This window comes from Drosophila albomicans, chromosome 2R (genome assembly GCF_009650485.2).
Source record: "Drosophila albomicans strain 15112-1751.03 chromosome 2R, ASM965048v2, whole genome shotgun sequence".
In the NCBI taxonomy this organism is placed as follows: Eukaryota; Metazoa; Arthropoda; class Insecta; order Diptera; family Drosophilidae; genus Drosophila; species Drosophila albomicans.
In genome coordinates this window covers 5,379,938-5,392,551 of record NC_047631.2, presented here as the reverse complement: position 1 = coordinate 5,392,551, position 12,614 = coordinate 5,379,938, and the positions used below count along the sequence as shown (strand labels likewise).

General features: G+C 40.3%; 1 protein-coding gene across 2 annotated transcripts; it reads right to left on the bottom strand.

Annotated features, from left to right (window-relative positions):
* Positions 1–3,799: 3,799 nt before the first annotated feature.
* LOC117576199 (hemicentin-2) lies at positions 3,800–11,612 on the bottom strand. Of its 2 annotated transcripts, none has more exons than XM_034260791.2 (6): positions 11,177–11,612; positions 10,239–10,363; positions 7,860–8,210; positions 4,761–5,018; positions 4,405–4,623; positions 3,800–4,315 (listed from the first exon to the last, which is right to left on the bottom strand). In XM_034260791.2, the coding sequence occupies exons 2-5, from the start codon at positions 10,327–10,329 to the stop codon at positions 4,463–4,465; spliced, it is 861 nt and encodes a 286-aa protein (XP_034116682.1). In that variant the 5' UTR covers positions 10,330–10,363; positions 11,177–11,612; the 3' UTR covers positions 3,800–4,315; positions 4,405–4,462. The 2 variants fall into 2 exon arrangements, with proteins under 2 accessions (XP_034116682.1, XP_051863341.1); XM_052007381.1 differs by lacking the exon at positions 11,177–11,612 and adding an exon at positions 11,070–11,143.
* Between the last annotated feature and the right edge of the window lie 1,002 nt (positions 11,613–12,614).

Below are 12,614 nucleotides of genomic sequence, written 5' to 3'. Positions count from 1 at the left end.
GTCACATCATCTGTTTCCCTCACTCTCGCTCTGACCCTGGGTCTCTCTCTCTCCCTCTCTCTCTTTGGCTCTTTTTCTGCCTGTTTACACCTCTACACATCGACTGCTCGAATCGAATGGTTCAGCTCCGACTCCTGACTTTTCAGCTGTCCAGGTCGGGGCGATATGGATCAAACGATTTTGTTTGTAGATTAAACTACATGCGGACTCACCTGCCATTTGCCATTGCAGCAAATGGTCGCTGGAGTTGGGTCCTGGTGGGGGATAAAGGGAAGGGGGAACCACCAAAAGCTGGCTCTAAATCGGCCTACAAAGCTACAGCAGAGACCATCGCGTGTCGCATGCAAGAAAATGACAGCAACGAGAAGAGAAACAAACCAAAAAACCAAAACTAAAATTAACAAAAAAAAAAAAAAAACAAAACATATAACAAGCGTAAAATGAAATTGCTGCAAAATGCAGGCACTTTGCACTTTGTGCGCTGTTACAACAAAACTTAAATTAAAACTCAAACCAAAATCCAAACCCAAAATCAACATTTTGTGTGAGCTATTCAAATAGTGCCAGGCCATTTATTACCCGAACCGAGATTTTAAAGCCACTCAGCAAATCACTTAAATCTCTCTCTCTATCCATCTCTCTGACTTGTGCAAAAGTCGTGGCCAAGTTAAAGCTCCTCCGACTGAGCAAATCGCATGATAAATGTTATCTAATGCTTATGTTGCTTCTGCATCGCATTTATGTGGGGTATATGCGTTTCATAACTATATGAAAGCAGCATAATTGATCAAGTTAATGCTAAAATTGTGATGTCAACTTTCAAGTTCTTCCCTTAATGCTGACTAACATATGTCTTTTTCTTTTTAAAGAGTGTAAGTTTGCATAAGCGAGTGCTCAAGGACTTTCTGAAGACCATAAAAAACAGGGTATCTGTGATTTAATCAGTTAACATTGTTGTTGTTGCTGCTTGTGGCGTCGGGCTTGAGACTGAGTTTGTGTGTGGTTTGCATTGTATATTTAATAAAATCGTTTGCATTTCTTATGTGTTGCTAAGTGTCAGCGAGCATCTAATTTGATTTATGACCCACAAAGTTATGCCCCAATAATATCGAAGATAAAGTTTTTCAGCTTCTTATATTTGCTCATGTTCTCTCGTTACTTTGCTGTTGTTGTTTGCTCAGCTCAGCTCAGCTCAGCTTGTTGTTATTGTTGTTTATCTAGGTTGGCTTTACGACAACGATGACTAAGGCCTTTTTAAATGTTAAGAGTTGTCATTGTTTTTGCCAAAGTTGCGTGAATAGCAATCATAATTTATTCACATGTATGTATGTGTACATTTCCCATTACACACATACAGTCACACACGCACACATACGCAGACAGATCTCACATTGTAGATGTGCACACAATTTGAGTATCAGGTGGGCCTCAAAGCTACGCACTCAAGCAGCAAATATCCTGTGTGGACGGACAGACGGACGGACGGACGAACGGAGTTTCATTGGTTGCCTTGGAGCACAGCAGACTAGAAATTTGTCAAGCATAATACCTGATAATCAATTGACTAACAGTGTCTGAATAATGAATTGTTTTTCTCTACGTAACATATATGTCCCCATTTTTTCTTTTTTCTTTTTTTTTTTGCTGTTCTTTTCTTAATTTTTTTTTTGGCTAGCCTTTCAGCTAGCTATCAATCAAATTGGCCGCTTCGTTACAGTTACCGTTGCTGTTGGCCGTGTTGCTTTTGGTGTTTCTCCGTCTGTTCCTGGTCGGCTAATTAGCAAATTAAAAATGTTAAATGTTCGCTTTCTGTTCGTTTTTGTGCGACGTATTTAAAATGTTGATTTTGCTGCAGCACGAAAAACTCTTTAGTAATTAAATATTTTCCGTCGCGCCAACGCCCCGTAGTTTCTTAGCACGCTGCTTGTTGTTGCCATGCCCATGTGGTTGTTGTTGTTGTTGTTGTTGTTGCTGTTGCCGTTGTCACTGTAGTCGTGTTCGCACAGTCTGAACTTCCGCACATCCGTTCTGGTTGCTGCTGCTCCTACAGCTCTACGGCTGCTGCTGACGCGCACACAGAGCGTATACGCAATTTCTCCTTTACTTTCTTCTCTCTCTTTTTTCCTTTTTTTTGGTTATGCGTATTACGCCCGTAAACAAGTCTACGGCTCTGGCTCCAACGGAGCCGGTCTGCTCTGCTCTGCTCTGGGCTCGTTGTTATAGCTGTAACCCTGAGCATGATTTGTTACTGACAGCGTCTCAGGCAGCAGCAGAAGCAGAGCTCCAGAGCTGGAGGAGCGTCGGCTAGCGTTGATGCTGGGTTTGATTTATTTCTCGTTGTACAATTTATGAGTGAAGGTGAAGTAGCAGAAGCAGCAGAACAGTAACTGGCAAGCGCCGTACTGTTAGCACTTGCAATTCATTGAGCTCAGGCATTGCCCAATGGGTTATGGCTATATACAAACACACACACACACGCACACTCATTTATATACACACTTAAAGTATGTATGTCTTTTTTGAGGGTTGGCAGAGTGTCAGCGCGCGTGCTGAAGATACGCAAAAATTCCCAAAAGATTTCTATTGCCAGGGGTATAGGGTAGGGGGAATGGGGAATGGTAGGCCATCATGTTAACCGGGCCTGCTCAGCCATACAACTGTCGAGCATATCTCAAATACTTTGCCCATTCTCGGCTATTATGATGGATGTTGATGCTGATGTCGGTGATGCTGATGTTGTCTACTTTACGACCCAGTTTTGGGTGCTTCGTGCACCATTAGCACGGCTCCTGGCGGCTTTTATTTCAATTAGTATTGGCTCATGCAAAATTTAGCTTATCGTGCTAAACTCTGCCTGTTTCAGGCACCTCCTCCATCTACGGCACAAGCACAGGCTCGGGCTCAGGCTCTGCCTCTGGCTCCTTAAAAAAGCAACTCTTCAAAAGCAGCCCACTTTACTTGGCCCATTGTGTTGCCTACTTTATGGCGTCTTTGATGCTGCCACGTGCATTGAGGGAACACAACTTCTTGAGTTCAGTGTATTTCAAATTATAAGACCCAACCGCAAAAACCTTTCACAACTGCTTTAAGTTGCCAGTGATGCATATTTGAAGGCGGATTAAATTAAATTCTCCTCTCTCTCTCACGCTCTGCTTTGTATACTTAGTTTGCAGTTTGCCAAAGAGCAGCTGCAGTTGTTGTCTATCAAAACCCCCAAAAACTTACCCTAAAAACTTTCATCGTGCTCCCTCAGTTTCTTTGAGAGAGCAATAAAGCCAGGCAAAGTAACCTTTATATCGAATTAAGTAAATTTAAGTAAATATTTATTTAGTTAATGTAGCTGATTTTGGCTTTTAGGTGCGTTTTATGTCAATAACCTCGTTAAGTCCACAATAAAATCTTTGAAATATTCTATCTGCCCCCCAAGCGTTTAAATTTCGACAACCGTCAGGTGCAGTTCGTCCTTTATCGTTTTTCAATTACCGGTACACAAACCCCTCCCCCCGTCACCCGTCCCCCGTCTCCCGACACGTCCTTGGTCCGCACACACAAACTGCAATTAAGTCATATAATCTCGGTTATAGCCTGGGGCCAATCTACAGCGGAAAGTCAGAATCGTAAATGTTGTTAAATTGCTTGCGATGATGAAGTAGAGGGAGGGGCAGGGGGATTGGAAAGTATCTGAGTATCTGGAGTGCAGGGCCTTTGGGCTCTTCACATTCATATTGCCATTAATCATTCGTTTTTAAAATTTAATTTTCCACTTGCTGTACACAATTTATCATAATTAATCTAGATGACAGATACCTATGTGTATATATCTACGAAATATTTGAATAGTGCGTGTCTCATTTCTCATATTCTTGGGTCTGGATGATTGCGAGGGGAGGTGGACAACACTTCAACGGTATTTGTTAATTAAGATTAAACATTTATTTACAACTTTTCGATTTTATGTTTGCATATTCGATTCATTATACTTATTGCTATTCGATTGCTCGACTCTGTTCGACTATTCGATTAATCATTAACGCTATGCTTTTTGAAGTACTCGCTTGATGCTCCATGATGAAGTACACACATATAGTACGTATGTCATATACTCCTCATACATCGGTGTAAGTGTAAGTGTAAGTGTATTGCGTCTATTCACTTAATTACGTATAAAAATACTTAAAGCTGTTCAAACAAAACCTCCGATTTACATATATACAGGTGCATCCGATTGCCTTCAATTGCAGCTATGCTTATGTACAGATGGTGGGCTGGCTGGCAGTGGGCGTGGCAACATCTATCGCTCGATACTTGGCAGGTGCTGTAATGCAGGTAATGAAATCAATTTCTAGCTCCCAGATGGCCAAAGTCGACCCAAGTCGAGTCGAGTCGAGTCGAGAGTCAACTTACTACACTCCAAAGCTGCAGAGGACGCAAAGCAGACATCAAACATAAGTTGCCGCTCAGCTTAGACCACGAGATGTTGGGGGCGTGGTGGTGCCATGTGAATAACCGCCAGCAGGAGCAGGAGCAGCCACAGGCTGGGCAGCTCCAGTCTCACGCCCAGTTCATGCTGCATGGCCGCGTGCTGTTCGCTTTTAATGATATGCACAAAGACGCTGTCGGAGTCTGCAATAGAAAAGCAAAAGCGCCAAGGGAAACCCAAGAGTCAAGGCAACAACAAAGAACAAGCATAAGGTGGGGGGTTTGAACACGAGTTAGGTATTTAATTTCATCTCCTTCTGCTTCTTGAGGTCAGGACTCACTTGAGTTATCCGCGGAACATGTGTAATTGCCGGAATCTGTGTGCAGGACACGCGATATCACCAGATTGCTAGTCTTCATCTGTTGCTCGGATATGACGCGAATCCCACCCCGGGTCGAGTCGCTCACCAGCTCCGTGTCCTTGTACCAGAGCATGTGCGTGTAGGGTCCTGGCGCCTGAGGTGCGATGCATGTCAAATTGATGTCACTGCCGCTTTGAATGAACAGCTCGCGATTCGCCAGGATTTGCGCCCTAGATGCTGTCAAAGATGGGAAGTGATTGTTAGTATGCTATCAAGTGAAAGTTGCAACAGAATTTCAGCTCGTTTCCCAGGCATTGTGAGAAACTCATTAGCACCTGCTTGTTTGCACCTGCAACTGCTTTTTACAGCATTCGAGCACTATCATAGCTTGTGCAATTAACCAAATTACATAACAACTAGCTGACTTTTAAGCTACATTTACACAGAGGAAAATTACATTCTAAAAGCTATGATAAAAGTTTGTAGTGCGAAAACTTTTTGATCTTTAAAAAACTCTTGAAGCAAGATTGAATCCTAGAAAGTTTTTGAAACAAGATTTCACAATTCAAACATGTTTACAAAATTAGGCTTTCTGATGGGAAAGTTCTTAAATTCAAGACTTTTATTTCTTATTTTGTAATAATGAGCCTACAAATCTTAAGATCGAATGATAGAATTCCCTTAATATTCAATTTTGAAAATATTTTGATAATAATACCTGGCCCTCGCTTAACACGGGGGTTACGTTTCTAGAAATCTTCGTGTTAAGCGAAACATGGATTCCGTACAAAATAAGGGGTTACGTTCGCAAAATTCAAAATTGGCAGCAAGCAAATTTTTTTATTGTTCAAATTTGGTATGTTTATACCCTTTTACCCTATGGGTAGAGGATTATAACTTTGTGCCGACAGGAAATGTATGTAACAGGTAGAAGGAGGCATCTTCGACCCTATAAAGTATATATATTCTTGATCAGCGTCAACAGCCGAGACGATATAGCCATGTCCGTCTGTCCGTCCGTCCGTATGAACACCTAGATCTCAGAGACAATAGGAGATAGAGCTCTAATTTTTTCGAGAGCATTTGGTATGTTTGCACGCAGATCAAGTTTGTTTCAAATTTTTGCCACGCCCACTTCCGCCCCCGTAAATCCAAAAAATCGAATAACCAGCGTAATTTTAAAGCTAGAGCTGCAAATTTTGGTGTATACAATAATAACCATAGTAGTTATAATTCCTGAAAATGGTTGCGATCAGATACAAATTTTGGAAGTTATTAAAGAAATACTTTTGTATGGGCAAAAACGCCTACTTACTAGGGGACTTAGTTGCTTTGGCTGACAATCTGGTATATTGTGCCGTCTATGGTATTTTTTGAATGTGGCACTATATCGCTATACCAAATATACCAGTCGGTATATTTTCAGTATTTTTGTAGTATTTTCGGTATATTTTGAAAATAATACCGCAATATTTTGCTTGTATTCAAAATGGGTAGCGGGTATCTCACAGTCGAGGACACTTGACTGTAACTTTCTAACTTGTTTTACTATGTTTAACTGTCATTTAAAAAGAACTCATTTTTTAAATTTAAATATGTTAAAAAGTAGTTGCAAAGTGTAATGTAATAAATATAACTTACATTCTAAGCTGAAATATGGACTATACAATAAATTCAAATGTAAGTTAAAAGTTGAGTTTTGAAATCTCTTCATCCCCTATTCAGTTAATGTCGTAAATATAAAGTTTCACTTGGTTCAATAATATTTGAAAAAAATTTGCCAAAGTTGCCAAACTAAATTTAACTAACTCGCAACTTTTGTAAATTCATAGTTTTGTTTATATTGTTGAACAGATACACACATACATACATACACTTGTATACATAGGTAAAAGTTGAACATGGAAGTCGAATTGAATTTTTTCGTTTATTTCTTATTTCTTCTTTTATTGTTTCCCCGAATTGAGCTTAATTTGCAACCTTGGCGAATTTTTTTTATTTTCTGTCTCGCTGCATTTTTGTTATTCTTGTTTCTTCCGGTTTTATATTTACTTCGTTCTCTTTGACTAAGTATTTTCTTTCTCATTAAAGTTTTCAGCGCTGCAAATTATTTCCGCACTGATTTGTATTTTCAGATTATTTTACCGCGTTTATTAACACTTATTCAGGTCTAACAAACCCAAAAAAATATAATTAAAATGAGTTTGAACACGTAATATACATATTAAATAATATAGTAAGTTAATGTAATTATTAAATCTACTAAAAAGCTTCAGTCGAGTGTGTTCGACTGTAAATACGCGCTAGCCTTTTTTAATAAAAGTGAAACAATTACTCTTAAAATATACCAAATTAGTATACCACAAAAATAATAAAATACGCCAACGCATATATTTGGTATATTGATATTCTACTACATTCAAAATATACCATCGAGTATACAATATATTAGATTGTCAGTCAAAGCAACTAAGATTCGATTGCAGTAGCCGGTTTTTGCATTACAAAACTATTTATTAAGTAACTTCTATAATTTTTATCTGATCGCACTAAAACTTTGAGGTGTCTTAAATACTGTAGTTATTATTATATGTACCGTGATTCTAGCTTTAAAATAACGCTTGGTATTTCACTTTGGGCGTAGCAAAAATTTAAAACAAACTCAACAAGTGCTGTCGAAAATAATTATATCTTTATATTTTATAGTCTTTAAGATCTAGATGGGCGGACAGACAGGAAGATGAACACGATTTTATCGTCTGATCAAGACTATATATAGTTAATGGGATGAAAAACCAAAAAATGAACGAAATTTTATATTTTATCGGAAAACAATCATTTTCTATAATCAAATATTCTCATACTAATTTAAGAATGAATTAAAATTGAAAACCAATTTAAATTTATTTTAATCATTCAAGTAAATTCTGGTTATTGTTATTATTAACTTGCATTCTTTGAATAATGTAAAATTAATGAAATATAAAAAGTAAAATATATTATATTAAACTTTCCTTAATTGCATTTAGTTGGACTTATCTTTTTTTTGTTACCAATTGAAAAGTTTTCGATACTTACTCACAACCATTAGTTTGTAGGCGAGGCTTATTTTGGGCTCTGTAGAGACCTGACACTCATAGATGCCAGCATCGCGAGGCTGCACGGACACGACCTTGAGCACCCACTCGTCGGAGTTGTCGATGTGGCGGGCCAGAAAGCGCTGATCATTGGTGTAGGTCATGATGCCAATGGTGAGAATGTGAAGATCTCGCTGGCGAATCCAAGACACAGCTCGATCCCCGAGGCTGCGGACACGACAATGCATACGCGCTGTTGTCCCGAGGGCGGCAATTATTTCACGGTCCGTGCTGTTGTCAAAGTGCGGCTCAAAGTCCTCGGGTATGATGTTGGAGAGCTCCGTGGCCAGTGCTGTGGGGGTAGACGGGCAGACAAGCAAAAAGAGAATCAGTCAGTGGGAGTGTGGCTGGGTCAATAAACGCTTGAGAAACTACTCGAACAGGAGCTTGTCCACATTGTGCGAATTGTGAGACATGCGAGATACTCAATCATATGCTTCTACTCTACACACACACACACACTGAGAAACCGCACACACTTCAGCACACTTGGGTTCGCAGACACTCACACAGAGAAACACTTCAGAAGGGTATTAAATAACTGTATCTAAATGTCAATCTCAATGTATTCATGTGCATTTATATTCAGCAGCAACATTAACATCAACATCGCATTCACAGCCAAGCTGAAAGCTGAAGCTGAAGTTGATGTCGATGTCGAAGTCGAACACACAACGTTTCTATCGAATGAAATCAGATGGAAGGCATTGTGCAATGGACAGCTGGGCAAATGGATATGAATGGCCTGAATGAGTGAGTGCCACAGACGAATCAGCATTCATTTGATTAACGAGTATTTGTGCTTAATTTATGCTAAAGTTTACCATCTTATTGGCATCATATACTAAGTACGAAAACACACATACTCTAATATTGTTTCTCTCTCTCTTAAGTGGAGCCAACACCCATTCATATTATGATCCATCATTGGATCACACACACCGCACCGCACTGTGGGGCAGGGCAAGTGATTTATGTGGAATTGGGGCCGCTTTATCAACATCAACGTATTAGCCAACTAATGCGCTAATAATCCACGACAGCCTAAACAAATACAAATACTAAGCCAAAACACAAATACTAATACAAACATGGAAGCACAAACACTAATATAAATACAAACACAAATAGAAGGAGACTAACATAAATACAGTGCCTGCTAAACAAACATGCATATAAAGTACCTCTATATATATGAGAGTATATATTGATTTATTGGCACACCCACTGTCCATGTAGCTATCAAATATCGAGCAATAAAATGCCGTTAAACACTTAATTGAAACTGTTGCTCACTTCACGACTTCCCGCTTATGCCGTTTTTCCGCGTTTCGATTCCCGGTTTCCCGTTTTTCCAGTATTTCACCGGCATTGGCCAAACATTTTACAAATGAAATTGCTTTCTGTGCTGCCCACAAAAAGTATATAAAAAAATCAAATTTACACACCCAAACACTCGCACACATACGCACACGCATACTAACTTCCACACACATACGCATATAAAAAAATATAAAAAAATTTTTTTAATAAAAGTTTTGTATTTACATACAAAGTGCGGCACCGGCGAGAAGAAACCAGATCTGAGTTTCGGGTTTTCAAATTGTTGTGTTTAACCGCAGCAACAAGCTCGACCGGCTCATACCCTTCTCCATTCCTCGATCTCATCCCTGCGACCATGCCCCATGCGGGCACTAAAAATAAAAGCAGGTGCCATAAATAATAAATGAGAAATTGCACTTGCTTGTGCAAAAAATAATTCCAAATACATGAACAAATAAATAAAGCCCCATATGAATATCTCGTTTTTCTTGCCTTCATTTTTTGCTCATCTGCAAATGACATTTTAATTTCACACGAAAGAGTTGTGGAATGAAATACGAGTCTATTTAATTAAAATCTATTTTCGGCTACTCCGAAGAACATTAAATTTGGCAATAACCAAAATAAATGGGTGCATTTCTACGTCGCTCACAAAAGTATGCTATACTTTTTTATTAATGATTTGCGTGTAAACTGTGATTTGTGATGAAAACTTAAATGAAAATAATAACAATAATAAATTAATGAAAATGCAGTCACAACAAAGAGTAAGTATGAAATCTAATTACGAACATTGTCTGACTTATTGCCCAAGCAATTAGAAGCATGCGATTAAATTTGTCTTGAGTGAAATTCAATTTGTCAAATAAATTTATTTTCAACTACCATGCTCAGCATCAATAAGTAATTTAATCCATCTCGATAATCTGCGTTGTCTTCGAGTTAAATCTAATTGATTTTGTCAGCTCTCAATTAAATATTGAGCTCTTGTACTTACCAAAGTGTGGCATATGCCTGGTGCTGTGCTTATCGAATGTTGTGGTTAATCCCATGATCACAAGCATCGCCATAAAGTATTCCAACAACATTTCATGCGCAATTTGTGACGCTGTTGAATTATAACTGCAACCAAAGACGACAACGGCAAAAAGTAATTAAAATAAATGATGGCAATCGCAAAACTCGAGACAAAGACACTGCCAAGGACTTAAATGAGTCAACGCCATATTGTTTTGCCATCCGCCATACTTAATTTATAAGTATTATGAGTAGAAGACGTAGGACGCACGGACACGAACGAAACCATCTGAACGGATTAGAATTTGAGTCCCAAAGTCTTATTCTTATTCTTATCATTGGCGCGAAGGATGCGGCGGAGGAGGAAGGAGCAAGGCGGAACGGAAACGGAGACCGCAGCACATTCATTTGAAATGATGACAAGTCCGCAATGCGGTTGAGTTTTCAATCACCATGACGCCCGCAGGAATCGCGGAGGGTCCCAGGGTGAGGGGGTGTTGCCATTGATGATTGGGTGTACGAGGGTGCTAGCAAGAGAGAGAGAGAGGGAGAGAGACGAAGTGAGATGGCAATGGCAATGGCAATGTCGATGGCGATGAAGCAGCCAAAGTTGAGCAATTTCTTCATTAAGCACTAAGCTGTTGTGAAATTGGTCGAGAGGGAGTCGAAGATTGAGAGGGGAGGCGGGGCGGGGCGGCGCCAGGGAGGAGTGGAGGTGAGACGAGTACAGTTAACTTTTTGACCAGGGGCTATAATTTCGGCCTGGTCACGTTTTGCTAATACACTTAATTGTAGTCATCCTCACACTCACACTCGTATTCGTTATCGTTTTCGTATTCGCATTCGAATTCGTTTTCGTACTCGCACTCGCATTCGTTTTCGTATTCGTATTCGTATTTTTGGGTGAGCTGTGGCTACCTTTTGCGGACTACAGCAATTTGTAAGTGATGCGTTTGGATTCAATGTAGCGCGAACTGCGTGCCGCCATTTCATGCGCACCGTAACGCATTCGAGCGCGTGTATTTTGATTTCTCTGCTCTTTCCTTTCCTTTTCTTTTTGTTTTTCTCAGATTCTTTTGTCTTTGAGAAACTCTTTAATGTGGTAAGTTGCGTTCATTTCACAGCGATTCAATTCGACACTTCGAAAACTGTCAAAATGCGACCCGCGTGATTCGTGATTCGTGACTCGCGTGATTCGTATCGTGTAACTCGTGATCCGCGTGGCGTGTAACGTGTATCGTGTAACGTGATCCGTGATTGCGTGATTAAGTGATTAAATGTTGTGACAGTCACAGTGACTCGTTGTCACAGTTCACAATGTTCAACTGCGCACGCTGCGTTGTGTGTGGCTTGAGGCGCGGTAAACAACTGAAACTAACCAATGATGAACCTCTGGAGTATGCAAATGCTGTCGGAGAGAAGAGCTTCGTAGCGCGGAGTTGGCGCAGTCGCAGACGCAGTCAATGTGGCTGCAACATGTTGCGGCAACATTGATTGAAATATAATTTAATTGTAACACATACCGTTAACCGCCATCAATGGGTGGACGCCTCCACCAATGGGCTGCCATTGATATCACATACTATACAGTAGTTGTCATCACACACACACCCACATACACCTTGATGACTGGCGGGGGACTGTGGTTAAATTTCATTGAAATTGCTTTAGAAGTGCTTATGAAATATTTAACAAGGCATTGAATGTAACGCCAGAAACACTTACAAAATGTCGTTTGATTTGTGTCACGCAACAGCAGCAAGAGCAACAGCAACAGCAACAATGACAACGGCAACAATCGAAGCAGAAACAGGAACAACATTAATAAAAAAAAGGCAAAATCGCATGCATGACAAGGCGCGTTTTTACAAGTTTTGTCAGCGTGTCTCAATTGAAAGTGGAAACCCGCACACTCGCATTCACACACACACACACTCACAAGCACACACATATTCGCACACAAATACGCATTCACGTACATGGCGTGACCCATTGTGCTGGAACGGAAACGGATATGAAGCTCAGGCCAGGCCAGGCCTGGGTGTTGTACCATCCTCCTCCGCAACCGTACCTCCGCTCCCCTTCCCTCCCCCTCCCCTATCCACACCACGGCCAACGCCGCTGGCAGCTCTGCCAGCGACTTATCAAAATCGATGAGGCAACATATGGTCGATTTTAATTTTCTAGCACAGACAACGACAACGACAACATTGACAACGCAGCAGCATAGAAGAAGCGGCAGCCATCGACACTAACACACATACAGACTCACACGCACATGCACACTTACACTCACACCCATGCTGAGTACTGCGCTCGCCCCTCAATGCAAATTCGTTTAACATATTTTCTTTAG